This window comes from Varroa destructor, unplaced genomic scaffold, assembly GCF_002443255.2.
Source record: "Varroa destructor unplaced genomic scaffold, Vdes_3.0 BEIS01000007.1, whole genome shotgun sequence".
NCBI classification, from domain to species: domain Eukaryota; kingdom Metazoa; phylum Arthropoda; class Arachnida; order Mesostigmata; family Varroidae; genus Varroa; species Varroa destructor.
Genome location: NW_019211460.1, coordinates 37,299,811 through 37,322,867, shown reverse-complemented (window position 1 = coordinate 37,322,867; position 23,057 = coordinate 37,299,811). Strand labels below are relative to the sequence as shown.

Here is a 23,057-nt window from a genome sequence, read left to right as displayed (position 1 = left end):
CGGTTGCATTTAGAATTAATTATCGTTATAGCAAAAACGCTATCGCGTATCAAGATTTGATCGATAAGTATTACGATATATCGGAAACGCACTTCATTATCCATGGTACATATATTTAAGCAAACTGAAAATAGCGTTAGATAGACAGATAGATGAATTTGAAATTCAGTGATGCTGATGACCATTCTGCTGTTGCTCAACTGCCTATCTGCTTTGCTTTTCTTTCCTTTATTCTGTTGTTGTCCAGGTGATGAGTTCGCGATTCGGGAGGATGAGCTGTTCTGCAAGGCGGACCACGACGTCCTCGGGGTGGGCGGTTTGGTCGGGGTTGGAGTGGGCGTGGGAATCGGCCTGGGAGCGGGTCTCGGCGGCGGCGGACCTGGTGGTCTAGTGGGGGTGGTAGGGGTTGTAGGGGGGGCAACGACTGGTGGTGCCGAAATGAAGCAGGAAACGCCAGACCAGTCGCCCCTGCCATTGTCGCCGGCGAAAGGCGCGTCCCAAAGCGCAGGAGGTGCCCAAACGCCCAATGGGACCGCCAACCCAAATGGGGGCGGTAGCGGTGGACCTAATGGTAGCAGCACTCCAGTAAACAGCCAGCTAAGCAGCTTGAGCAACGACCTGGCCAGCCAATACTACTCGGATGACTCCACGCACGGCTCCTCGGTAGTCTACTCTTCAGTAAAGAGCGAACTGAGTAAGTAATAATAAGTACACATAAGTGGTCCGAACTACGGATATGATTATGTATGTACATGTTCTTATAGGTAATAAGTGGTTAATCGAGTTCAGGAAACAATGATATTAGCAATATACACCATTGAGCGTATGCTCGCTTTTGACGTTCATTTTATAAAGCAGTATTAGACAATGAAATTATAGTTGCATTATATTAGGGGAAATAATATGGTTCATTTGCCCTGGAAGTTGAAAGGGACAACGCTTAGTTGTGAAATTTTTCGTCTGTGTACCTTAGTGAGATTTTTCCTCCTTCGTCTTATCTTAGGCATTCCGAAACATTCTAGCTAGTTCACATATATATATATATATATATATATATATGTGAACTACATATATAATAATAAATATATATAATTTACATTGGGTAGAATGGTGTGTGGTTCAGTAGGATCTGGTCTGATTTTGGTCCACATGGGGGCAGCTACGATGTAGACAGGCAGACTAGAAGCCTGTGCCTGTGTACACATATAGGAAACATTACCGTGGTGGGGTACACAGTACTTCCCTTCCCGAACCCGAAAGCTTTCGTTGGTTTACGGGTTCTTTTTCCTTTGACGGCCGTGGTGGCTTACGGGGGTGTACTACTGTAGAGGAACTGCTCGTCGATGTTCTAATATACTTAGCTTTATGGCCACTGGCATGGAAAGACAGGCAAAGAGCCATCGAGGGGTGATGAGCACAGTGCGCTTGAGAAGAGGGGCGAGAGTACCTTTAACATTGCAGCCGGGGTTGGCTGTATAGCGGCACGGTGCGGTAGCAGGATTGCGTTTGTCCGTAGTAGCTATGGTATCTAGCCAATGAATTCTGTGGGCAAGTTATGCTGCTCCGATTTATACGTCAGGCTTACCTTAGGTTTTGCGGCAAACGACTCAGCTCGAAGATTCGCCCGTCGGCCTGGGAGAGGGCGAGAGTTTTCGGGATACAAGTAGCTAGTACCGGCTATAATAGCGGTTGGAACGAGCCGAAGCCAAGTACCAAAGCATGCTGAAGGGGCAAGCGGTCTTTCGCTTAGCAGTTTGTGCCCTAAGAAGCCGTGACTGTGTGGCGTGTGAGCGCGCGTGTCTGCTGACAATATGAGGTCTATGGAAAGTCGGCTGTTCGTCGACTGCACGACCGATACCAACGAGTGTGAAACTGGCTGGGAGCGGACAGGTGTAAGCCTATAGGAGGTGGAAGGCCAGATGGAGCAGGTTTCAGGAATGAACAGTATGAACAGGCGGATGTAGGAGGCAGGGCGTCCTAGCTAGGCCTAGCTAATGTGCGGGAATGGCGCTACGAAATCCACTCAGGGAAAGAGTCTGCTGTGTCTAACCGAGCAGACATCGCAAGGAGGGTGTGGTGGGCGGGGGGTAGTAGTTGGTGAGGGACACTTTTGCACATATATACGATAGATTACTGTACAGCAGGAAGAGGGCTGGGAACTGCGGGAAGGATACAGGCGGTGCGTGGGGCACCGAAGGACACTGTGGAATAATTGAGGCAGAACGACGAGCGGGAAAGCGACAACAGGCGGCCGCGGAGTGGGCGCATGGGCCGATTGGCAACTGCCGCCGCAGCTAATAGAGAGGAATGGAAAGGGAGGATAACTTGACAGATTTTCGGATTAAGGGAGAGGTGTTAAGAAGTGCAGAGGTGAGTAAGAAAGGTTATCGCAAAGGTAGAACTAGAGACGAGTCGGGTGATCGGCGGCGACGAATTACCCTCACGTGACTTAGTCCGTAGATTTGGACTCTGCTAAGCGAGTACCCATGGATATTAGCAATCTAAGCCGATTGGAGTAGAATCTTTAAAAAGCAAATCCACAGACGGAAGAGAGGTAACGACAAAATAACTAAGAAATTCTTTTCATTATTTACTGTTTGATACGGAAAGATAGCAATGGCCATTTGTATATATAAGCATCAACAGCTGTATACAACGGAAGTACATTTTGTCTCGATATAGAACTGAAAAGACATGAGTATATCTGTGTAAGTGAGATCTATGTAAGCACTTCTGCTACGCATTGTTTTTTTCCTGACCGATAAAAACAATCACTCATCGATATACAATGGACATTATACTTGGCACACAGCAGAAAATATTGGGCTATATTATTTGGCCACTTTTGTTAGCGTAGTTCGACAAAGATGAAGCTGAATGTTCTCCTTGGTCTACGTCCGTTGCAGAGGCTGGACAATTTTCACTAGGATTACGATTCTACGGTTTTTACCGTAGCGCGATGTAAACAATACGGTGTGATCCGTCCTTGGATGTGATGGCGTTACTGCATTTCAGGGTTAGGAGTCTTTACTTCTCGACTTACAATTGGGTACACAAATCATGCAAACCAATACGAGATTCGCGACATAACCTGTAATAAATGGCAGCCCATAAATATCTGATTTTTTTAGATGTCCATCTGCGCGTCGACATAATGACGACATGGCAAAACTACAGAAGATATATCGGAGATGGACCAAGCTTATTATTATTTCATTAGCAGGTCCCGTGTGATCTATGCCTTAAGCTACGAACAGCATTTCGTAACCACCTTACACGCTAAGGCTAAAAATTTCAGAAAGTGGGTGTACGGATAATGGCCTTACAATCAACGTATAACAGTTAAACTAGTATAATATTAATAAAGATTAGAGTGACGAAACAGACGGAATCTGTGGTTCGTTTTTATTTATCCCTTTGACTGCTCATGGAATTGCTTTAGTACATGCATCCATCTATTTTTGGAGTTCGTAAACAACAGATACTCTATTCAGGACTTTACCTACAAACCTTCCAATGGTCTACCAGAACTACGTAGAAAGGCACACCTATACAAATCTAGTTATTGTTACTATAGTGTACGGTGATATTTTGTTTAGCTGCATTCTATACCGAAATATAATAATTAAGTCGAGTTAACGACCGTTTCGTCGAGGCTTCTATGTGCTCTAAATGTTTCAGCTTGGAGAGCCTAGCTCTTGTTATCCATTATGGCTAGGACAAATTAAATATCATCAAGTCATCAGATGTGGTCCGTGTTTCTTCCGCGTTTTCGCGGGCCTGTTATAGGTTTAATTTCAACGCTTACTTTAGACGTACCGTAATGCTCGCGAAAACGGAGAGAAAACATAACTTAGCGGTCTGCTCAATAGCAGCATAGATGGATCCACAGCAGCTCCACTTCGATTAACTCGAGCATCTTTGTACAAGCTCAGCGTCGTTTTCACTGTGATTACTCTAGATGGGCCGTCTTCTTTCGTCCTGATTGTCTGCTTATATGGCCAGTGTACACTACACTGATGTGATGACGATGATCACGCTGATGGGAATGCGTTGGGACGCTTCTGCATTAAAGGAGGAGCGCGGCCACTGGGCGGGCTGTAACTAGATCCTAAATCAATTGTGTGTCAGTATCTGCTCCCTTTGGTTGTGGAAAGCACCCGAAAGCATACAGACTGGGTTTCACAAGCTAGCAGACAGAGTCAGACTCGCCCAGAGATGGGCACTACTTTACTTTCCACCCACTCAGTGCTATCTCTTAGAATTCATCGTTCAGGGCCGCCGTTGTGTTGGACGGACAACCGCAGCATCGGCTCTTGTGACTCGACTCTATGTCATAGTATAATATAACGAAGTCCACAGGACAACAGCTACTGCAAACGAAGCCAGAGCCATGCCGTTCATTGTGCTCAATCCTGTTCTTCCTCATAAAATGTGGACTTTGCTCAGCCGAGGTGGTAAGCCAGAGTAGACATTCATTCATCCTTATGGCGAAAAGGAAGCAATCTTTTTCCGTCACTTGCTTTCTCTCTCTCTCTTGTCCCTCTCGCTGTTACTCCCCCTGTTTCTCATCGCCGGCAGCGAGCGACGTGCTCATCATTTGGGGCTCTCATCTAGTTAATACGTGATCATATTTACCTGCCTCAAACATTCCCTCATAGAAAACTTGTTCAACATCCCCCAGAAACGCTTCCCAACGAAAGCCAGGGCCCTTCAAGTTTGTCCGATGGTCAGTTGTTAGAATGAGGCTTCTATTCTATGTCATCCTCATGCCGCTGTAAGTGGAAAGGCAGAGCCACACCGACAGAACATCGTATGACGAGAAACTGCATCATCGTCCCCATCAGCATCATGAGCATGCAGGGTAACGCTAAGTTGATAGTCTCATTCCCAATTGGCGTTCACCTCTACCCTCTCACTCCTTCCATAGAACAAGGACTACCACAGGACCGGGGGCTGTCGTCCTATGACATTAGCAGCTAACTACGATTTATCTATCACACAATGGCGATAATGCGAACGCTCCCGGTCGAGCCAGGCCCTCAACCGGCTGTCCTCAGCCGGCAAACACTGCATGAAGATGAGCGTATCTAGTTCAGGCACCGCAGGCAGGTCTCATATCTGTGTTCTGGATATTCGTAGGGCCAAGCGGTGTTGCTACGAATGGCCAAACGGCTGCTGCTGTTGTTCGAGCTACAGCAGCGGGCGCTGTTGTTGTCCATCGAAGCTCCTGCTTAGTCATCAGGACATCGGGAGCTGGATGAGCAACTTCGAGCGAGTGGCGTCTGTTTGGGCGTGGTGCCATCGTCACCCCTGACGCTCCGTCGGATGAGCGCCCTTCTGTGGCGTGGAGACGACAGAGAAACCGATGTCGGTGTCGGCAGTGTCCGAGCCTACTAGCCTGGTCCTTTGGGGAGCGGGGGGGGGTCAATCCTTGTTCCTTTTATGTTGGCCTGATTCGTATATCCACAAAGCTCAGCACTCTGCTACTAGTGCCCGGGCTGTTGTTTCTATCATAACTGGTAGTATGCCCTGCAGCTGACTACCAACTACTAAACTGATATTCTTCGTTGTTTCCGCGTCAATGCCATCCCATGACCCCCATGTACATGCTTATTACGTGTTGATTAGATCTTTAAACAACAACGATTGAGTTACGGTCAACGATACGACGGCAGCGCTCACTAAATACTAATCCTCGATGAGTAATAGAAAAAGCTTGACGGTAGAGTTTTACAAGAACCACACGAAGCGCATGTATAAAGCTCGTTCTATAAAATTCATTGGTCGATTAATGCAAATCCAAATCATTGTCCTAGAGTTTACGAGAAGAAAAAAAAGCTATACCAGTATAAAATATTGACCATGCCTTTGTTTATTTGCTATTTGCAGTTACGATCTAGCAGCTTCTCTTGGCGATTATTTGATCCGGCGATTCGTATACTTGCAACCTAATAAAGCTGTCAGTGCGTCTCTATTGAGTTATGCTTATGATGTGCATCGCTGGGTGGCGGTCTAGTCAATCCTAATGATATTCCTGTATGCTAATGAGAGGAGAATTCTCCAACAAGTGAGTCTATCCAAGGTGCTTCTTTGTTCTTTTGGCTTGTGGGTTCTGGTTTCGTACTAGCACAAGCAAAGATTTCCCTGCAAGATCACTAGTGGTGGCGGTATCATTGAGGTATATTCCAGTCCCTATTTAAGCCGAGGCTGTAACGGTGACGAGTATGGCGGGAACCAACTGCGAAAAGTCGCGCATGAACAAACCCTATGAGAGGCCGCGGATACGGGAGGCGGGTCGGCTTTTGTGTGGCGGCCACCTCTCTCCGGCATGGCAGCCTCCATCCGTGTAGAAGTCGAAGCGATAGGCAACATCCAAACTCGCCTTGTGGTTTGCGGAGCGCAAACGTACGAAAGATCCCAATATGAGAAAAAGGGACGATAACGAGTGGGGAATAGACACAGACCGCAGACCCTCTCTCTGTGTGTCTGTTGTCATTGCGGCGTGACTGTGGTTTTGCTTGCGCGTCCGCCTGCATACATTGGCTGCTAAGTGTGTTTATACGAGGATTTAGCCGCCGTCTCCTGTCGATTGTGATAGGAGTTTTGCGAGTTGTTGGTAGGCAGGGGCGTTTGAGCTAGCAAGTGAGCGAGCGTGAGCGAATCGGCGCGCAAAGGCTGCTAGCCTCGGGATCTAGGCAGTGGACGAGCGGAAAAGCAATGTGGTAGGACGACATCCCATTGAAAAGATGGATGAGCAAGCAGTACTATCGGCACGTTGACAGAGGAATGAAGAGGATCAGGCTAGGAGCGAGAGGAAAATTCCAATGGCTGTCGTAACGCAAAGCTCGCGAGGACGGCAGGAGCCGTACAACGTTGCGAATAACTCCTTAAAAGCCATAGCTAACAAAGCCTGCGGGCGATGTAGTGGGTTGATCCTACAGATTAGCCTGGCAGCTCACTCATTCACCCACTGAATCGCTCGCTTCTCGTCACCGCCGTTGCTTCCACTGTGTAGCTAGTACTGTAGTAGCCACCTCCCAGTACAAACAACGGGAGGCAAAGGTAGGGGTCCTCACGAGCGGCATCATCACCATCGCCGCCATCGTCAGCACCATCACCAATATTACCATCGTCACCAAAGCGACCATTAAGGCCAACATCACAACGATCCTGGAAACGACTGTCCTGTATTTTTCCTCAACCACCTTTATGTCATCTAGGTTAATGTCGACGAATCAATGGTTTGTTTGCCGAAAAATACCAGCCATTAACTAGAGCGCAGGCTAGTTATTGCCATATTATCGTAGCCAACGCATGGCAACGCCGCGGACTCGAAGATCCTGCCGAATTCTAATGTCTTCTAAAAAGAGTAAACGCCCTCCAGTGAAAGGATTACACTGTCGAAAAACCCATATGAAATGAGACAAAAACAGCACGGTATAGTAGTGATTGTTTTGAAGCAACATTTTACGCCGCTACCGGACCTAAAACTCAGGACATTAATTTAGCGGTAATAATAACAGACAGGCTTAGACCTGTGCGGTCAAACCAATGGTGTGGAAGGTTACGGTTGTTAGCCGGGGCTCAATGGGGAGTTAGGCTGTCACAGATCCGATTTTTATTACGTATCAGGTTGAAAATTGTACCCTACTAATCCTACCAGCGTATGACATTGTAGATTTATGAGGGTGTGTGTATGATTATGCAGAGTCACTGCATGCGGCGTAAGCCAATTAGGGAAAAAATTAGAGCTAATTACTATTTAGGTCCCAGCTCATACATCTGCTATTAGTTCTCCAAACGCGAAAACTGTTGGTGCTGTTATTAAGAAAGAAGGAAGAGAAGAAATTAAGTTGATGAAAATAAATTGATTAGAATTGTAATATAGAGCGTAAGATATTGAGAACCCTAAGTCGAATAGGCTATTACAGATAACAGATCATTATAGGTGCTGTGAAGCGTGATGGGGGTATACATAGGACTGGTGTGAACTGGGCGCTTTACAGCGAAAAAGGCCGGTAGTACCAATCATTGAGGAGTGTGGTCCTTATAGTCAGGTTTTTCTAAAAGCTTCGTTTTCTCTAGAAACCGCTAACGACGAGAACCTTAATTAGGAACATAAGTTTGACTAAGCGGGTTATCTCGAAATACGAGCATGCCGCAGTGCAGGCAGGACTAGAAAACGTAGATCTCGACCTTTCTAACGCCTTAAACATAGACCTAACTTTTTTTAGAAACAATCATTGCGGTGATCTAACTGATAACGTAACGTATTTTCAAAAGAGAGGGACTATTCTGGGTTTCAATAGCTAAACTACTCCATTGAAGCACGGCGTGTACCCGCTCTCAAGGCGAGGGAAGCGCAGAATGAGGAGAAAATCAAGTTACAAAAGAGTCTTCAAAACCTTCCTAGAGAAACAGTAGATAAATAATGTACTCCACAACCGTACTACGAACATTTAGAAAGTCGCGATCAATTATTTTGGTTCTTAATTTGCCAAAGCCTTTGCGTGTGTTGGCCGCCTGGTCACCGTTACCTCGATTAGGGAAATTCTAGTTCTCGGGGTTTAAATAATTTATTATATTTATCCAACGCTATCGAAGTGACGACCAACATTACAAGGCTTCTGCCTACTTGCCCTAACAGCTATATACCCTAAGCTACCCGCGACGTTTACGTCTATCATACGTTCATTCTTATATACGTGCGTACTTACAGACACTCACAGAGAGAGACTTGATGGCGGTACCACTAGTGGATTCTGTCGGACGGTGTCGCGCATATTACACGAGCGACAACAACGACAATTATGGAAATTGCTTAAGCGCTCGACATGTTACTGGCCAATATGGCGATGCAACTGCCAGAGCTACAGCAATATACTACGTTCACGTGTATTTGCAGACAGACAGCCATGCTTTGATACTATCACGCAGATGGGGATATTATATCAGGTACATTGGATGGTAATGCATTCAGCCTCGGGTACGCTTCGGCTGGCTGTTGGCCGCCGTAGGCACGCGTTCATCCGCCATTCTTGGCGCTCGAAGGTCTCCTAGAAAAAACAACGACTTGCTATGGCCAAAAACAGAACGTCTCCCGAGAAGACTACCATAAAAAACTACCGGATGATTTTCGAGAGTGTTTATTTTTAATGGGCTTGAAAATTAATCAAAATAGTTCATAAAGTCATTTTTGCCACACCTATGCCTTTGGCATAAAAATAAACCGCTATTTTTGATAGGGGAATATCCATTGTCTATTGGGTCGTTCAAATCAGTCCCAGTAGTCGATTAATTTTTCTCCTAATAATAACAAAAAAATGGGGCTGTTATATTTTGCTAAACACCCTGTTTGCTACCAGCTCTGATTTTTATTCCGTTGAAACTGTTTACATGTGGCTATTCTAACAAATCCATTTGTTGTTAAAAACGATTGTTATTAAAAAAATATATTTACGAATTAGGAAGAAAATTATGAACATGACTAGTGAATTATCTAGGCTTCAAAGTAAAGCTGTAGTCGGGACCAGTCGAGCAAAGATGAACGTCAAGAACGACACTTCAAGCAGATTTCGTTGGAATACCTGCCTTTGTTTAGTTACAGGTTTGGGAAAAAACTATATGTCTCATAATGCGTAAACGATGAAGCGCTCTTTGAAATATATACGTACATAGTGTAGGAAGAACCGGGGGAGAGGACGAAGTCGCGGGACGGAATGTACCCTTGTTATGTCTGCATTGGATCGGATGAAAAAGCCTTATAAAAAATAGAATTTCACCTACTGTTTCCTACTATGGAATTAATTCATATTGCTAACGCCGTTGTAGTTTATGTTTCTAAATGTCGCAAGACTTCTAAACATAAGACAAATAGCCTATGCGCCTAAAAGCTGCAGACATAAAACCTAACGTTATTTAAGCGTACCTTTGTGAAGCGCTGTCGTTGTTTGGGTTTCGTCCAACGGTTATTGGGTGGAAAGAGGGTTTTTTTGGACTGGGTATAGGCAGTATTTTTTATACATTAATACTTGCTATCACACTTCGTGGCCGACTCAACACATTGCCAGTAGCTGATTTTGTTCGCTGACGTATTTAATGAATGACAGTATCGAATTGAATGCTCTTCATGTGTATTTCTCTCACACACGGAGGCTACGGGTGTGTTTTGCTGGTACATGTTGATGTATGGGTCTAAAGCGGGGTTGGGTTCCGTATAGAGTAACAGCTCCATAACCACCACTACGATGAGATGACCACGTTGACGAGCTCTGGATGGTGATCCAAACATGACTCCTTAGTAGGGCATATCCATGCCTCGCGTAGAACTCGCCAAATTCATCCGGGATACCAGACTGTCGAGGTACTATCTTTCACTAGCTAGCTACACCACGATTGCGTGTATCTTTGAAGTTCCTGCTCAGCCTCTTTCTCCGCTTTTTTCACTGCGCTCTAATATTTTGCCTCCATCGAACGCATATATATATCAAATGAAAGCGTACTACTAGTTCTGGACAGGAGGTTTCAGGCCTGGCCAGGCCGTTTCATGGGTAGGCGCGCGAGCCGATGTCGCTTCGCATGAAACCAAACAGGACTAGACTTGATCTAGACACACGTGTTTGCCAGTTTTCCAGCGTACACGCGTTCGGCAACGGACGGTCAGTGGGTCAGTCAAACTACTGCTGTCTCGGTTCATAGTGCGACTGATGAAAGACGATGATGTCGGTCTGGCGTTAGAGTAAGTAGCAGACAGCAGCGGATTCTCCTGACAGCAAGCTGGGAGCACGGGCGCAATGGCAGTAGCTACAGGGGCAACGAACCGTGGCAACGACGATTGCAGTTTCTTAAGGTGGATCGACAGAGCAGTGATAGAAGATGATGTAACAGGTTAGGCTGTACAGTGACAAGGTCGGGGCTACTGCTGCTGTTGAGGGGGCTCTAGGTCAATTCGACGTTACCGCCACCTCATCCGTTGAAGCTCTCAGAGCGTTCCCATTAATGTTCTAATTCAGTCTCTTCCCGTTACCTCACTTGTCCTTCGCAGTGCTCTGATAGATGGAAACACATCAATAACACTGGTGATAACGACGTTCGCAGGCTATCTGCTCCTGAGCCTATTATACTGAAAGGCTATAACTTGCAGTAGCTCAAGCATACCAGCAGTTTTTCACGAGATACATAGAAAACAGTGAGCTACTGATAGTGGTCCAGTATGGCTTTCCAGGTATTTATTGGACGTTATCAGGGGAACGGAACCTCATCAGCGTTAACTGCGATCACGGATTCACTGCTGGGCAGGGGATGAATACGACGAGCGAAAGTAGCTGCACACCGCTGGGTTAGCGCGTTGTGGAAACAAGGTGATCAGGCCAGATGAGCCACTTCAGTAACGGGCAGAAGTATATAGATTGCTAGACAGACATGCAGATAAGAAGAATGAGGACGGGTAATGCAAGGGATCTAGGTAAATTTGTTCCGCTTAGTGTTTTGATGATGCTAGGCTTCGGAAGGCGATCCAAAAAGCGACAAACCATCTTCGAAACGATACACCATCCGCCGAAATGTGCTGTTCGCGCCTAGTTTTTTTCTAAAGGCTAGACACCGCTTACCTTGCCTAACAAAGAGCTAGATAGTGACAAGTAAACTTTAATTAGTCTTTTGTCCGCACCTTCCGCAAATACGAAACAACCTTTCCTTCATAATAGAATAATTTTAGATGGCCGCATACGTTCATTTACAACTAAAAAATCGCCTGGTATATATAAAAAAAATTTACGGAAAAAAGCATCGACGATCATCACACAAACCTGTGTGTTCTGCGCGACTGTCGTATACTTGCTTAACAAGCTCAGCGCTACCTCCAACAAGATCCATCTCCTTCCCATGCTCGTTCTTCAATTTGAAAGAACTTAAGTTTTAGCTTTGAGTGAAGTCGGGAGTAACTTGTGGATTCTACTCACTGGTTCATTGTCATCATCGTGATTTTCACATGCACTTCTGAAGCGTGTGTTGCAGCTGATGAGCCGTCAATGGCCAGAGAACGCTGAATCTCCACATCATCTAGCCTAGCAGTAGTAAATTAGAAGGAACCAACAAAGTGGCAGTGTTGATTCAGATGTGGCAAATATTTGCGTACCTATTGAGCGGCAACAATGTCCTTCTCTGTTGGCCTACTAGTTCCACAGTGAATCACTAGCAACTTCGCAAATATCTCCGACACTACCGCAATTGTTGTAGTTGTGCTCCTCTCGTTTATCGACGCTTTGTGTACATTGGCTATCAGCGTCGAACAAGGCGAATGTGACAGGCGCACCACATCTTGTCTGGCATTTGGGTGGCCTGCAGTATTTTGTTGTGGGCCGTAGAGGCCGAATACCATTTCTCCGTTGATTTCCGCGATGACATGAGCACCACCTTGGTCCGCCTGTATTGAGCAACATGGCTAGCTTTGCTTGCTCACTCATTGTCCCTCTCTCAATTTTGTTCCGATAAATAGCGGTTTATGTAGAATGGGGGAAGATATCATAGCAGTGACGATGACTATTGTTATGTTGTCGTCGCTGAGTGTGTGATGTCGGAAAGAGACGTTTGCACAGTCTGGGACTCTATACAAGCCGAAACAGAATGGCTGATTTGTCCTAAACATTAGAGTTCAATTATTATTGTCAGCACTCTACAGCGCTCTCTGAGGACATGTGCGCGCGTGCAAACGTGCGTGCTAGGAACGTTTATTGAGTTTAGGACTAAATTTGCACTCAAAATGTTGACCTCTCACTTAGGCACGAACATTTTAACATATGGCTGTCATGTATATGTACACGATTTAATACTAAAAGTGCATGTGATATCAACAAGCTCAGAATTCGTCTAACGGTCACTTGTGCATTTAACTATGTCTTCTTTTGTTTTTTTCCAAATAGGTACTGTCTGTCAAGGACGCCTCATACTAGGAAGCGTAAAATTCTTCAAATTTTCCTTCACGTTACCGTATTTTATAGAAGTGTTTATAGAAGTTTTATCCTATACATGCAAACTTTTTTGACTCTTCCCATGGCTGCTTTCCCACTAGAAAGTTTAATGAACGCTTTGTACAAATATTGACAAACACATGACAGTCAAACAGGAAGCTCGCATACGAAAATAGTATGTGGGCATACGGTATCTGTAGAATCAGCTGATCTATATATGATATACCCAAAAAAGACTTTGTCGGAAATTTCGATGCACCAATTTATGCAATAGTGTATGCACTCAACTTACAGGACCATTGTATCACACGCTGACGACCGATCTATCTAGCTTCATCGTATCCATCGCGTTTTCAGACTACCTGTACAAACACACAACAGCAAGAACACCCCCCGACGGCCGAAGGGAATAGAGAGGGTTGTGGCGTGGTATGATACATTGTAAAAAAGAAACTAGTAATACGTCTAGGCGAAAGCGTTTGTTACGTTTCCATTGTCGTCGTGTATAATATATTGGCTGTACGCGACAGGGCTTTTGTGTGTATGCTATCGCGATAGCCCAAACTCTGTCTTTCACGTAAAATCTGGTATGAACTGGATATCGCGAATCGAGGAGCGATCCCCCTCACCGCTGTTACAACATTACGCGGAGAAAATTCGGATGAGCAACAGATGCTAGCGACTTAAGGCAACGGTAGTGCTAACAACTTTCTCCTGTACATGGCAGGGTCACCCGCCAACGCACGGCATCGTCGGCACAATTATAGTCGTCGTCGTCGTCATCATCATTATCGCCGCCATTGAAAAACCACCTTCTAAGCCGTTCTGATCGAATGTCTTCATTTGTTAGCCGCTCTGAGGCTTCTGCTCAGATTGACAGCTCTGTTCTTCTTCGATTGATGCTTTGACCTGCTATTTTTGATTCTGAATTAGATGAACACGTTTTGAAAGCTTCATGTGCGAGACGGGTAATGCGTCGTGTTAGCTAGGTACGCTTCTTGTAAAAGCTGCTACGCTACTAATACGACCAGCACCCCGGTAAGCTGTCAATTGTTCGGTTCTGTTATTCGTAGTACTGCTACATACAATATAGCCAAAGATAGTCGGTCGGTTAATAAAAACATGTCGGCGCAGAGCGAAAAAGGCTGTCTAGAGGCAATTTGAAGGGCAACCAGTGGGCGTCTGTTTTGACAGTATGGAACTACAACAACATTCAGCCAAGTTTAGATCCAGCATTCCATTGGTAAGCTTAGACTTCGCAATGCACTTGGCATCAGCAACCCGGCCGGCCATCTTCTTAAGACATTCCATATATACGCACCGTCTATCGTCAATATACCGATGGAACTTAGACGGGATCCACTTTGATCGGGGCATTACCATCAATAGTAACCTATGTGTTGTGACGTTGGTTGTCCAATTTGTATCCAGCCTTAACGCGATTGCTGCTATCGATTAGGCAGCTCACTGTTTACCCTGAACGTCGACTGCAGTTCCTGTAGTCATCGTCATTGTGCGCTTGTTATGTTATAACAGCCTGTTGTCGAATTTCCTGATTGAATTCGGATCTGAAAAGTCGATGTCAAAAATTGGCTTAATTCGTTGTCTGATGGTCTCTGACCGCTGCGACGGCCGCAGGGAAGGACCATGAAGCTAAAACGAAGCCAATATGGAACCTCTGCTTTGTCCCGAGTTTGCTAGCACGGTTACTGTTGGCGATTTTTTTGTTTCTGTCCATCTGGTAGTCGCTGCAGCTGCCGGCGTTGGTGTGATCCTTCTTTGCTGTAGTTTTTTGACATAGGCATTACGTCGATCGCTTGTGTCTCTTCGATTTTTCGGCGTCTTGCCGTCATCTAACGTCGAGTCGCTAGTGTTTTGCTGCCCTCTAGTGTCTGTTACCCATGAGTTCTTCTTTACCCGTGCTGCTGCTGCTGCTGCTGCTGTTGTTTCTTTTTTACCCGGGTCTCGACCGTTCTTTATCGTTATCGATTTGGTTGTACGTATATGTGACGTATTCACTATCTTCTAGCCGTATCTTCTTTTTGTAGAGGGCTAAGCATTTTATGTCCTTTGGTTGGCTCGATACCGGTCATAGCGGTAGCATAGGCCGGCAGTATTTACCGCTGCAGCGACCGCGGGAGTGACTGCGGCTGGTTATCGAGGTTATTCGGGCTTTTCGCGCTGCAATACCCCCGCCACCGCCGCCGGCAGCCGCGTCGCCAGTACTAGTAGCTTCGACAGAAGCTAGCTGTTGCCGCTAGCCAATCGCCGATGGTCGATTTCTTCGTTTTTGCTTCGTTCTGTTGCTCCTTCGACGACAATTCACTATCGTCGGACGAACTTTTCGGGAGCAGCAGCAGTAAGATTCGCTTACTTCTGCTGCTGTGCTTTTGTCTTTGACGACGGCAACAGCTACACCGGCAGCCGCGGATGATGTCGCGGCGGCATTTTGTTGTGAGGCGGTGCTGCTCTTGTAGCCAGAGAGCGAGGCGATGTCAGCTGTCCGTCTTCCCTGCGTGTCCCCCCCATCCCCTCTCTTCACCGCACTTCAGCATTTCCTTGAGCGCGGTCCATCACTGATCTGTTCGCCGGAGATTTCTTTGCAAATTCGTATCGCGTATCGATATGTACAGTTTGCCTGAGCCTATTATCAGTGGACAACACTATCTCGAACGTTCGCACTCGCGATTCGCAGCCGTAGCAGCTTTGACCGAGGGGGCCTCTGACGCCTAACGCCTCACTAATACGATCGGAGAGGACAACTGCCAAATGCCGTATCGTTCTCGCTTGTCGCTGCTGCTGCTGCGCTTACCGCTTTCGCCTCTATTGCTGCTCTTATTCGACGACAACAACCACAACAACAATTTGTCAGCTTGGTGTCTCGCGCAAGTTTTCGTAGCTACTACGTTATTGCTACCATGAGGCTAAGTTTCACATGACGATTCCAGTCATTATATATACAGTTTTACCATTCTTATACGGACTATATTTCATGTCAAATATTTATAAAGTGTGCACGGACGTTACTTTGCCATCGAAATGACTGCTGTATACGCAACACCCGTCAGTCAAGACACAATGTCTAGCAAAGTCAACCGTGTGTCAAAGTGTAAATTCGTTTGGCCGTGCCGAAATAACCTATTCAAAGATAAATCGCTCTCGCTATTTTCATGCTAGATCAAGAGCTTGAAATTTTTAACCTTTCTACAAAAATAGAAGACCCTTAGAGCGAAACGGACTGTCCTTGCTCTGTTCATGGAAACAAACAGCTGTTCAGTGCGCATAGGTTAACATGTAGCCCTGTCGCCCTTGCAAGAATCGTGCCAAGCAGTTGAACGGATGATACGTTGAAAGAAATCGGGACTGGAACACAAGGGGCAAATGGGGCGCAATGGAGTCGGATATATACCAAAAAGAGGCAGAGGACAAATGCCACCGAATGAGACGACAGCCAACCTGCCGAGGAGGTGGGCACTTAGAGTGTGACGGAATGAGTCAATGGCTACACAAGTCACATGAGAATTTGTGACATAAGGCAACTTGAGGGGCTAGACGGTTGAGAAGTATGAAAAGGGGCAAACGAATGAGAAGCTAAAGAGGATGCTTTTAGCTGGCGGTAGCAGGAGCTGCAACGGCGGTCTTCTATAACCTATAGCAATGCTGCAGAACTGTGCTGAAATCGCAAGCGTTCGAATACTGCACCTCGTGCACTGTGTTTGTATGTATCAGTGCGTGCGTAAGTCTCTCGGTTCGCACTAACGATTTTGGGGCCTTTGGCAACGGTAGGGTCGCCGCTGCTACTACCCTAGAACGCAAAATGCCAGAAGGGGGTTGTTAGCTAAAAGAAACTGCCTGCTGAAGACGAATAGAGTTCAAGGCGAGGAAGCGTTCTTGCGGAGCACGGTTTCGGGGGTACCGCCTTTCCGCCTTTCTCTGAGAGAAGGAGGCCTTTCGCTTGCCTTCATTGCTCGTCTTCCCCTGGTCCTGTCCTGGATTTCCCCCCTTTTTGTTTCCCTTTCCCACCCGAAACGGGATTGTCCCCGTTTCGTTTTCCTCTAGGGCTACACACGTAGCAGTAGAGCAGAGTAGGACCAGATATGGTGGCAGACAGCATTCAATAGCAGTAAGGAGGAACTCTGCCCCGGCCAGCCCATCGATGTCGAACCTCAACGCTGCTGTCTTTCCACTGTGCTAGTGTTCCGTCTTTTCTTCCTTCCGCACTATTTCCATCTCTTTTTTGTTTCTCTACCATATCTGCCTCTGTCTGAATCTGCCCTTTTGGCCCCTCTTTGTTTCCTCTGGGAGCTTTCTCTCTGGACAGAGCTGTGCATTCTTCCCTGCAGCTCAGCAGCTCCTTTCTGACAGCACAAGCAGCAGTAGCAAGAGCGAGCTCTGTCATGAAAAACTGGTCGCTCTAGCCCCCGCTTCTTGTGCCCCTTTTGCGCTTTACCCCCAATCCTGTCGTTCAGGCAGCAGGCTCTCTCGAACGAGGGAAGACGGTCTATTGGATGGCTTGACGAAGGGGCAATGCCGGGTATCTTCAGTAATGTAAAAGAGCAGAACATAGGCCGTTAGGGAAAAAGGAGGCAAACGAGAAGTGGTAGGGGAGAAGGAAGAGGAGAAAAAGAAGACGATTTGCCGTTTTTTCCCTAACCAACGCTATCTTTTCCTGCACCGTTCCTTCGAGCAGCCCATCCGGCCCAATGGCTGCTTCCTCATCTCCACCAAAGGACCCAGGGGGAAGGGATGCTTTTAGCTAAATTCAACACCACCACCGCGATTGCTACGCCATAGGAGCCACTGCGATTCGCGGATGCTGCGACAGCGCCACCCACTAGATCCCCAATGACCCTCCAACGGTTCGCAGTACCCCATCCTTTTTCCACCTACCTCAGCGACACAGTTCCTAAACACACTGACACACATACGCTCATGGCGCCCTCTAGTGGGCACTGACTTGCTGCAGCAGATCGCACGTTAGTCCTGTACAACGTGGGACGTTAGACGAAACTACTGCTTTGACCCGTAGATAGCGTAGACAGAAGAGAGTGCAGGGATAGTTCACTGGGCTGGTTGCCAAGTGTTTTGAGGAAACGAACGGATCGTCGCGGTCTGTGAGTGTGAGAGAACAGACCCAAAAATAGTGGCGGAAGAGTCCGAGGCTTGGAAAGGGGGGCGCTAGAAGGGAAAGACACAGACAGTGAGAAACGCATTATTATCCGCTAGTCTCGAACGTTATCCATCGTCCCTTTGTCCAATTCGTGTAAGGAGCACTTTGCAGGCTGCTATCTAGTTCCCATACATACAAGCTTTTCCGAGAGCCGTCCATACAAGTGAAACAGCGACGACCGAATGGGCGGTCGCTTCGCTACCGTGTTTATTTTTATTGTTTTTAGAGAAAAACAGCTGGGTGGTAGAAGAAGTTGGTAGGTAGGCTAAATTGACGGTTGCTGGTGACATTATGGGTGAGTGGATGCAAGCGTAAGGGGGCGGGTTGGACTGGCAATAACGGTATGTAACAGCAGAGAAAACCTACTTTAGGTCTCCATCCTTTCTACGCTGCAAGTATCACGCTGCTACTAACAGCAACAACAACAACAACGTCATCGCAGTCGTCGTCGTCGTCGTCTGCTGCCGTATGATGCCAGACGATGCACTGCAACTGAGCCGTTACTAGACGGACAGACTTGCCCGGAAGAGACAAGACAAAGAATGCAATCAGGGCGCAGAAGGACTACGAGGATGGCGCCATACAGCCAGCACGGAGAGAGGACTGTGTGTGTGTCTGAGAGTGTAGACTACATAAATGACGGCAGGGCACTTAAAGGACATTCATGCATCATCGAGAAGACGCCCCTTCGCTTGCCGGTCCGTCTGCCTGTGTAGCTACTCCCTGTTCGCTTGTCCAAGCGACACATAGTCTCATAATCTACGAGTCTACGGATAGCCCCTTTCATGGCCCACATCAATACATATTTGAGGGGCGAGCGAGCTTTATAGCAGCTTCAAAATGGGGTTGCAGCTTTGTGGTGCAGTTCTGTTGCAGTAGTACGCAAATAACGAGCCCGACGCCACGACGTTGCTTTCGAAGCTGCCAGCCTCAACCGGGCAGGACAGGGCGCCCGCATCGTTGAGTGCTGCTACTATTGCTGTCGTTGCAAAAGTAGAAATGAGCTAGCTGCTTATGGCGTAGTAGTAGTTGCGCGGCTTTTCGTCGGCTATGGAACTTTGATGTGGCTGCTGAAAGTTCGGATAACGACGGCAGGGCATTCGCCAGGCCTGCTGGAGCTACTACATCGAAAGCTTGCCCGTGCTTCTCCGAATGAGGACGCACTTACGTGTTCCACTACAACGACTTCTACGCTCGCTCAGCTCGTCGGCGACTACTACGCCTGCCATCGTTACTACTCTAATGTAAAAGAAGGGTCCCTAAGAGCATTCGTGTCATTCGGTCAAATCGGACGGACCTAGCAGGCAACGGTACTTGGCTAGGTCTAATTCTACCTCGATGCGGCTACATTATCGACGGCTTTTTTTCCTCCGTACAGCCTAGTGTTCCTAGTATATACGATGCAAGACAGGTTTGTAAATGGGAAACGGAGATAGCGCATACTGCACAAAGCCACAATGGTATATAATATAAGGAAAAAAATTACGAGTCTAACTGTATCGGGATACCCGGCAACTATTTGAATCTCATTGAATTTTGCAGTGGTATACTCTCTATTGGAGCGAATACTTTCTTTGCCTCGACATGGGCGGAGAGAAGTGCTGGCTGAATTCATCAGAAGCACAGATCAACAGCAGCTCGGTGCGGCCTATGCCGTCATCTTCGAGTCACGTGCGCATCGCGCGCGTGGGACTGACTCAATCCAATGTCCAACAGAAACGCGACGGCTAAGAGCTACTATTGGCTTCAGCTTCTTCGGGTACTCTAATAGATAAACCTCGAAAGCGGTGTTCACCGTACGAGGGTGTATTAATTTGGAAGATTTTTATCGAGCCATACAAGCTGCCTATAGGGACAAACACTGGACTATGGTGTGATGGCCGTCAAGTACCGTAGGCAGCAACAGCGGCAGTATCGCGGATCGTCGAGTGTCTTAAACTCTTGGTAGTAGAAAATTCTATCAGGAAACGAAATATCCAAGTGTTGCGGAACTGAGCTTTGCCGGGAGGCATCGATTTGAGATGGTCCACTGATGCCGGCACGCGCCAGGGGCGTGATCGGTTCATGCCGGCACTCGTCACTCTTTCGACGTCGTCATGAATGATTTCGAAGCAAAAGTAACAGAGTATTAATCAATTTATCCAAGGATGCATCTAGTCAATAGTGGCAGCGGCGACAAGCAGTTATACCTGTAAGCGCAACGATTCGGCGTACCGGAATATCCTTAACTATTATTACTAATATTATGATACTTATTGTGAAAAAAATTGCCTATTGGGAAATTGTGACGTTTCATCCCCGAAGCAATTTGGCCTTGAAGCAGTTATGATAATCATTACTGGTTATTTTCATATCTATCTTTCTAGATCATTTTCATTAGACCAAAAGTAAAATAGCTATGTTCTTTACCACATTTCTTAATCTAGCCTTAATGTTAGCCAGAGCCCTCTGTGCTTACAATGCTGGTATTAACCATAGCTCGATATTTGTTTAAATCCGGTCTATGCAAACTTGTCTATCTATCTATCTACGTGTGCGTGTGACTACCGCCGCCACCCTTTCGTGACCCATTGACCGGATTCTGTTTGAAGTAAACCATCGGAGTATTTCTACTGAAGTAAACTATATCGTTGACCGATCGTTTCTGGTGAGTGAGAAGAGGCAGCGAGCGGCTACTACAAGTGGTCCTGCGGTGCATTTTCCGCATATGATCGTGTATTTGTTTTTCTTCGTCAAAGTTATTCATAGTTAAGGACCGGCTCTGCAAAGCTTTCTTCCTAGATCTGGAGAATGTCAAGCAGGAAAATCATCACGCGCATATTCAGATATAAAGACATAGGCAATCGTCTATCGTCAGCTAATCGCTAACACAGAGCCTATTGTTACCTACCCAGTGTTCAGCTTGGGATATTCTAGCAAAGTTTTAGACCTGGACTAGACGGTTTGTGGCTTTCGGTGTCGCTCCCACCGCACATTGGCTCAAGTCTGGGGGGCGAATGCGGGGGTCAAGTCACGCACACGAAGAGGCCCCGAGCTAAAAAACTGAAGAGGGACAGCGAGTTCAGCCGGCGAGAGTGAAGTTTCGAGAGTAACTGCCAATTCGAGGGTAACTTACTGCCTTCAGAGCCGTAGCTGTGACGGCCCAATGAAGTTGCGTGCTCGCAGATCAGCCGTTCCCTCAGCGGGCCCGGAGAGTGCACGCGTTTCGGTGGTCATTGAAATAGTATGGACGGGGTCCTGATTAGATAATGCCAAAACGATGTACTTTTCTACACTGTCTAGCATAGCACTTATGTTGATCCGTTGTTGACTTGATCGTCTACTGATATCAAATCGAATTTACGACTTCACGTGCATTGCTAAAATGACAACCGCTTACTTGAGCAGGAGATTATGGACGAACGGAATCTTCGAAAAGGAGTAACTGTTATATTCAGACGCTTCTCAGGTATTCCTCTACCGCCAACTCAAACCCCTTTGCTTCCAGTATCTGAAAGCCAGACTAGTACCTAATGTAAAGTTGTGTAGCAGCCAAGTTGGTTGGGACCACAGCGTTAGTAAAAAAACATTCAATTTATAATAATTTGACTTGAGCCAGAATTTAAGATCATATGACGGCCATTAACACAGGTGTTCGCATCCCGGTAGACCAGCAACATATTAATCAAAAACTAGAAAATTGGGCCTTGCCACGATTAGAAATTGGGATTCCGGACAGTGACGTCCAAGGATCCTAAACTAATCCGAGAACAGCATACGCAAGCTTTTGTAGCCAGTAAAATGGCTTTTAGATGAATGTATTAAGTGCGACCGTAAGAACTGAGATGGATTTTCAGAACAATTTAAGCACAGTTTCAAACAACGTTATCGATTACCAACAGCTTGCGGTCTCACAAGTCTATATCTATATAGTACACAAGAAGCTCAGTGTCTCTAGGGTGCGTTCTAAGCAGCTAAATTCAGTTACATACGAACACTGACAAAATTCGTCTGCTAACGAAGGGCAACGAATAATTTATATTTTCGTCAGAACTGCCTCGAAAGCTATACCGTTAAAGCGTTATAAACATGGCTCCAGCTCTATTTTGCATTAGTGTCCGGTTATACAATTTCGGTGTGATAACATTTTACTTTGAATCCAACATTTCCTGTCGCGTTATTACTGAAGGGATATTAGACGTTATAGAATTTACCTTTATAATTTGCATTATTTATTTTAGAGCTGTACTATCGTTATAGTTCATCATGTATTTCACACATACACACGATTACTTAATTCAGTTAATTACAACCAGTTATATATATATATATAGCATGCCTGCCCGTTGGCCGGCCTCGGCCTGTTTCGACCACAACGTCTGTCTAATCTAATGCTACCGGCTGAAACAGGCCGCGATCCAATGATGTTCTGAAACTTTATCTCTGACTCTGCCGCGTTAGATAGGAGCAACAGTGCTACGCTAAGGAGATAAGGCCCGCAGAGAGCAGATGGTCCAGCCGCCGTCTGGCCACATCTGCAGCGGCAGTGTTGTAACTCGTCGTTGTAGAATGAACGAACGAACGAACGAACGAACGAACGAACGAACGAACGAACGGACGGACGGACGGACGAACGAACGAACGACTACGGGACGCTCATACCGCCTAACGGCCCAAACAAACACTTTGAATACATTCACCAGCATCATCAACTACCTGCTGCCTCTTCTATCGGAGCTTGTTCTGGCCTTACCTGCCAGATTATATAATACTGTAAATACTGAGTGACAATATCGGTGCGTCGGCTCTTGCTGGCCGCTGGGACAACAACGCCATGGGAACATTGTGGGAATGATTGCTCGAGCTTAATATAACCGTCGCGCTTCTCGTACGACACCTAACAACTCCAGACAAAAAAACATGCATAAGAAATAATT

The 23,057-nt window shown here is 46.4% G+C and overlaps 1 protein-coding gene and 1 long non-coding RNA gene across 4 annotated transcripts in view; one reads left to right on the top strand and one right to left on the bottom strand.

Annotated features, from left to right (window-relative positions):
- tup (LIM1_Isl and LIM2_Isl domain-containing protein tup) overlaps positions 1–23,057 on the top strand; it is a 93,573-nt gene that overhangs the window by 34,279 nt on the left and 36,237 nt on the right. Inside the window, exon 4 of the mRNA XM_022815087.2 lies at positions 248–694. Within this exon, the coding sequence (XP_022670822.1) occupies positions 248–694 (447 nt within the window). The remainder of the gene's footprint in view (positions 1–247; positions 695–23,057) is intronic.
- LOC147754668 (uncharacterized) lies at positions 1,618–12,025 on the bottom strand. Of its 3 annotated transcripts, none has more exons than XR_015318090.1 (4): positions 11,811–12,025; positions 9,932–11,628; positions 8,721–9,059; positions 1,618–3,091 (listed from the first exon to the last, which is right to left on the bottom strand). It is a non-coding gene; the product is annotated as an uncharacterized LOC147754668 (long non-coding RNA). The 3 variants fall into 3 exon arrangements; XR_015318089.1 differs by having other exon boundaries at positions 9,932–11,414; XR_015318091.1 differs by having other exon boundaries at positions 8,731–9,059; positions 9,932–11,414.